The following is a 6,470-nucleotide window of genomic DNA, read 5'->3' as shown; positions in this document are numbered from 1 at the left end:
TTTTTAGTTTAATGTTTGTGCGTGTGTGCGTGCATGTGTGTGTCTCGCATGGGTCAGCCGCAGCGCTAATGGATTGGGGGCGGGGGGGGGGGGGGGGGGGGGGGTGCATAGTATCAGGTTTCAAGCAGTGTTTTCTGTGCCACATGTGGAGGGGGAGGACTTATGTCACTAGAGAAGGAAAAACACGTGATGCGGAAATCCGCTGCGAGGAGACAAAATACCCCACCGAGCTGCACCTGATGTACACTCGCTCTATGAGGAGACAACATACACCACCGAGCTGCCCCTGATGTACACTCGCTCTATGAGGTCTCGGAGAGCCCACTCGGCTCCTCCACTCGACTCCACATTAACAATTGGAACGTTAACCATTTCCGGGTCAGTGACCGAGTGGGAGTGAGCGAGTGGCCGAGATTTTGGGTATTGGAATTTGGCTTAAGACAGCCCCTCCCCCTATATAGAGACACACAGGGACTACAAATGTCACGCCCCCAAATGAGACAGCGCCCCCACTTCAGGTCCGTTTCAACGGTGTACTGCAGCTGCCAATGCAATCCCTATGAGAGGCATCATAAAACACCCTCATTTCACTGGTTCATTACTGACGCTGTATAGCCTTGTGTTCTAATAAAGTGTCCCATATGTTTGATTTGTCCTTTGTTCAATGTCACATACCTGCCATCTCAATATACAACCCACAGTGTACTATAATAATTATTCAAATCAGTTTGTGAAAAGTGCTAGCATTGTAAATCTCAACTGAATGTGGTCGCACGGTATATACGTCACGGTCGCATCCCTTGAGGTTTTCAATACCCAGATTTGTTGTGTTTCGTTTTATATGCTATTTAGAAGCCCATATAAGTCCATTGAAGTTCAACTGTAGTTAGCCTACTTTTAAAATAATACGAAATGAACTGAAGATGGATAGCATATAAAATGAAACACAACAAATATATCTGGGTATTGAAAACCTCAAGGGTTGCGACCGTGACGTATATACCGTGCACCCACTTTAACTTGAAATGTACAATGCTAGCACTTTTGAATCTCTGATGGAGTATATTTAAGCAATATTACACGATAGGGTGTGGTTTAACGTGATTATTGTATTATATATACGATAGTGTGTGGTTTAACGTGATTATTGTATTATATATACGATAGGGTGTGGTTTAACGTGATTATTGCCACGACAGTGATGTGGTAAGGAACGAGACGAAGTCGAGTTCCGCAAGCATCACTGAAGTTAGGTATGACCATAATTATGATGACCATCTATTGTTAGGTATGACCATAATTATGATGACCATCTATTGTTAGGTATGACCATAATTATGATGACCATCTATTGTTAGGTATGAACATATGATGATCAAGGACATCTAGAAGTGTGAATAATTAAGTCTTTAAGGCTGAGCTGGTATTTTACTATACACATTGTATACTGATATCCAAACAATTCCACTGTGTAGAAGCTGTGTGTCAACATGGACTCACGTTTTAAAAAGGCCTCTCTGTCGGTGAGCCCTGGAGCACCAGGAGGAGCAGGAGGTGGAGGAGGAGTCAGGGTCTCGGTGCTCCCTGGAGGTGGAACAGGAACAGGAGGAGGTCTCAGGAGGTCACAGGCAGCAGAGATTCCCTCCTCGTGTCTTGAAAAAACATCACGTGTCACTTCAACGCATTCTGAAATGAAAAAACACACATTTTCTTTCTTTTTTAAAAAGATATTATTGGGAGCTTTTTGCCTTTATTGAGGGTTTTACAGTAGTTTGACAGGAAAGGGGGACAGAGATGGGGGAAGACACGCAGCAAAGGTCGTCGTGCTCGGGACTCTAACCTGCGACACGCTCATTACCAGCCTAGGGTGCCTGGACCACTCGGCCGGCCCAGGCCAAGTCCTCACATATTCAAGAGTCCAGCTAGGCGACTCATGACTCTCTGTGACAAACGGCAGTTGATATTAGAAACTATGACTAATTGAAGTTTGACGCTAAGCCACGGTTACGCCATTTTATGAAAACTTGAAAACGCTTTTGATAACTTTTCATCGTTAAGGACTTTTGTGTATGCTGAGCGAGTTTTATTTACAACTGAACATCCTGCTAGGAGGAATTTGTGTGACCTGTGAAAATGGCATAAATTGCACTAAAATTATAGCCTGGTGAAACCACTCCCCCTGCTGGACAACATTTGCATTCTGCCAGAAGGGAGAGTCTGGTGTCTGTCGGGCAGAGACGATGTACTCCGGACCAATTCTGTCCAGAGCGATATGTGTCTCAGCGGCTGTATGGTGCCGCTAGAGGCGGGATCAACGCAAGACTTATGACATTTTGAAGCTGTGCCACAGCGCAATGTAAACACAACCTAACAAGACTACAACTCTAATGTAAACAACCTAACAAGACTACAACTCTAATGTAAACACAACCTAACAAGACTACAACTCGAAATTATTATGGAGATATCAGATTTTTGTCCAGCTGCTTCCGGGTTCATCATTTCTGCTTGAGAGAGACCAGATGGAGTATAGGAGGAGGGAACCGGTGAACTCAATACTGCCTCCATCTGGTGGAGTCAGGTTAACAAAATATATTAAAAATGAATCCTGTCTGGTTTCGGTCATGACGCCAAGATACTTTTTTGTATGTGTAGACATAATACAGGTGTGTACCAATCTGTACGTGTAGACATAATACAGGTGTGTACCAATCTGTACGTGTAGACATAATACAGGTGTGTACCAATCTGTACGTGTAGACATAATACAGGTGTGTACCAATCTGTACGTGTAGACATAATACAGGTGTGTACCAATCTGTACGTGTAGACATAATACAGGTGTGTACCAATCTGTACGTGTAGACATAATACAGGTACCAGGTGTGTACCAGGTGTGTACCAGGTGTGTACCAATCTTCATACATTTAGGTGAAACCGTATTGTGGGGCTTCAAGCACAAACATTTGTAGGCGGGGCTATTGAGCCATCAGGCCACGCCCCTTTTGTGAGACGATTGAAATACGTAATTTTTCACCTCTTGTGATGTGTGTGCAAAAAGCTGTACAACTTTTAGAGTACCTTTTGCGCCTCAAAAACAAAAACGCTTTTCATTAGTGCAAAGAATAATCTTTTGTGATTTCAATAGAGCTTCTCACTGGTGCAGTGACAAAGGTAGATTTACCTGCAAACGAAGGTCTCTTGTTGGGCTCAGAGTCCCAGCATCTCTGCATGAATAGATTTACCTGCAAACGAAGGTCTCTTGTTGGGCTCAGAGTCCCAGCATCTCTGCATGAATAGATTTACCTGCAAACGAAGGTCTCTTGATGGGCTCAGAGTCCCAGCATCTCTGCATGAGCTCCACCAGCTCTTCTAATCCAGCTGGTTTCTGGACATCGATTTTACGAAGATCTGGTCTCTCTCCCCTTGTAATGTGGTACTCCAACATGGTCACCCCTACATAAAATGCAGGAACATTTACATTGTGTGTGTGTGTGTGTGTGTGTGTGTGTGTGTGTGTGTGTGTGTGTGTGTGTGTGTGTGTGTGTGTGTGTGTGTGCGCGCGCGCGCGTGCGTGCGTGCGTGCGTGTGCGAATAGTTTACCTGGATAGGGACTCTCTCCAGTGAGAATGGTCCAGAGAAGTATGCCGTAGCTAATAAAAAGACAGGAAACATACAAGCATTAGAAAGAGGTTTTCACACTATAAAAAAACGTGTGTCACTTCATTGTATTTATGACTGATGTAGTAGCAACATAATTCCTTCTAGAGTTCACCTGTAAACATCGTAGGAGCGAACACGGCGGTATGTCACTTCAAAAGCCTCAGGGGGGGTGTAGGAGGCAGTGCCTCCTTTGTTTTTATGGTTGGTCGACTTGACACTGTTGGTCACCGTAGACAGGCCAAAATCGGCTATCTGTTGACAGAAAGAGGAGGCATTTATGATTGTGTTTAAGCAGGACATGCAGTGACGAGAACTGTTCATTTCAAGAGCAAATTTGGATTTAGTTTTAGCCAGTCCGACTCCTTTAAATACAGTTTCATTTAGTTTTTGTCAAATTTTAGTCACGTGAAATGTTTGTTTTAGTCTAGTTTTAGTCAACTAAATCTAAAGTTGACCTAGCCGACTAAAGATTATTTAAGCGGGCCTTGATGGCGTCATAATGGAACACTTGGTGAGCTTGCCCTCCCTGACATTGTTCTACTGGATCTCTTCTCCACTAGTCCCTCCCTGACATTTAGTTCTACTGGATCTCTTCTCCACTAGTCCCTCCCTGACATTTAGTTCTACTGGATCTCTTCTCCACTAGTCCCTCCCTGACATTTAGTTCTACTGGATCTCTTCTCCACTAGTCCCTCCCTGATATTTAGTTCTACTGGATCTCTTCTCCACTAGTCCCTCCCTGACATTTAGTATACTGGATCTCTTCCCCACTAGTCCCTCCCTGACATTTAGTTCTACTGGATCTCTTCTCCACTAGTCCCTCCCTGACATTTAGTTCTACTGGATCTCTTCTCCACTAGTCCCTCCCTGACATTTAGTTCTGCTCGATCTCTTCTCCACTAGTCCCTCCCTGACATTTAGTTCTACTGGATCTCTTCTCCACTAGTCCCTCCCTGACATTTAGTTCTGCTGGATCTCTTCTCCACTAGTCCCTCCCTAACATTTAGTTCTACTGGATCTCTTCTCCACTAGTCCCTCCCTGACATTTAGTTCTGCTGGATCTCTTCTCCACTAGTCCCTCCCTGACATTTAGTTCTGCTGGATCTCTTCTCCACTAGTCCCTCCCTGACATTTAGTTCTGCTGGATCTCTTCTCCACTAGTCCCTCCCTGACATTTAGTTCTGCTGGATCTCTTCTCCACTAGTCCCTCCCTGACATTTAGTTCTGCTGGATCTCTTCTCCACTAGTCCCTCCCTGACATTTAGTTCTACTGGATGTATACTTATTATAAATATACTAAGTATAAATATTATCGTGTACCTTGGCATTGAAGTCGGCATCCAGCAGGATATTGGCTGGTTTCAGGTCCATGTGTACAAGGTTCTTCTTACAGTGGAGGAAGTCCATGGCTAGCGCCACCTGGTGGGCTAGACGGAACGCCAGGGGCCAGGGTGGAGGTTTAGACTGGGTCTGTAGAAAGTAAGTATAGACCTGTTGTGTACTATAGGGCAGTGGTTCCCAAACTTTTCTGGCCATGCACCCCCTGTTACCTCCTGACCTAGCTGACGCACCCCCACATGGAAATAAAAATTGCATAAGCTATATAGAGACATATATTTCCTATATGCACATAATATGAACCTGAATATGGCATTATATATGAAGCATAGGCTATATTATACATATAGGCCTACTTGCCACAATATTGGCATAATGTGTTGATATATTTTAAATAAAACCATAGCACCACCTTTAGCCTTTTCATGCCACGCACACCCTAGAAGGTTCTTGCGCACCCCAAGGGGTGCACGCACCACAGTTTGGGAACCACCAAAAATATTAAAAAAAATGTAAAGGAAAAAAACTAAAACTAAGGACATTGTGTCTATAATTTCAAACAATTTGTAAACACACTTTCAGTTAGTTAACGTCTTTGTTTTTTTATTCTAGTTTTGATTTAGTTCAGTTGACGAAGATGAGTTTTCAGTTTTAGCTGTGGTTATGTAGTTAGTTTCAGTTGAATTATAAAGACCTTGGTGCGCAGAAAGGACTCCAGGCAGCCTCCCTCCATCAGCTCCATCACTATACCCTGCATCTCTCTGCCCATCATGGGGGGCCGGCCGCGGTACATCCCATAGACCCTGGGAACAAACTGCTCTGCATCTTCCATGTGACTTGCCTCGCGACACAGGGCATCATAAAACTTACCAGAGCTGCAGTACGGGGTCAGTTTGGAGGGGAAAGACAGCAGTTAGAACCCAAAATGTTATAATAATATATAATGTTATAATTATGTAAAACTGACTAAGATCATGAAAAAAAAAATAGTGTGAATGAAGATAATTAATCAATTATAGATACATAATGTAGCTCATTGTCATCATACCCGTCATCACGATTAAGCAGCTTAATGGCCACTCCAATGCCCAGGAGCTTGTGTGTGGCCTTAAAGACAAACCCAAAGCCCCCTGAGCCCAGTAGTTCCCAGTTCTCCAGACTGTCGTCGCCAATTGGCCCTCTGCCACTCTCTGCCATCTCTCACCGAAATCTAGAGGATCTACAGGAAAATGTATGTGTCCAAGTGTCCAAACTATATCATTCTATCATTCAAATACAGTATAGTACTTTATAGCAGACTCTGAGAGTGTACATATGGAACCAAATGACCTCACAGGTCCATTTGGTTTGACAACCACTGCTATAGATGAACAGACTCTAAATGTGTCTCCATCGCAACATCTCTCTCACATGTACTAGTTCTCTGACCGACACCATGTCCATGTGTGTGCGTGTGCGTGTGCATGTGT

General features: G+C 43.9%; 1 protein-coding gene across 1 annotated transcript; it reads right to left on the bottom strand.

Annotated features, from left to right (window-relative positions):
- Nucleotides 1-3,450: 3,450 nt before the first annotated feature.
- Nucleotides 3,451-6,207, bottom strand: LOC308311419 (receptor-interacting serine/threonine-protein kinase 3-like; the record flags this gene model as incomplete). The annotated part of the gene is made up of 6 exons (XM_080758106.1): nt 6,050-6,207; nt 5,696-5,876; nt 4,984-5,133; nt 3,776-3,915; nt 3,593-3,653; nt 3,451-3,456 (listed from the first exon to the last, which is right to left on the bottom strand). Exons 1-6 carry the CDS (start codon nt 6,196-6,198, stop codon nt 3,451-3,453), a joined length of 687 nt encoding a protein of 228 aa, XP_080614232.1. The 5' UTR covers nt 6,199-6,207.
- Between the last annotated feature and the right edge of the window lie 263 nt (nt 6,208-6,470).

Source organism: Protomyctophum bolini (genome assembly GCF_963924005.1).
Source record: "Protomyctophum bolini genome assembly, chromosome: 24".
In the NCBI taxonomy this organism is placed as follows: domain Eukaryota; kingdom Metazoa; phylum Chordata; class Actinopteri; order Myctophiformes; family Myctophidae; genus Protomyctophum; species Protomyctophum bolini.
Note: the sequence above shows the minus strand (reverse complement) of the source record. Positions and strands in the feature narration are given on the sequence as shown.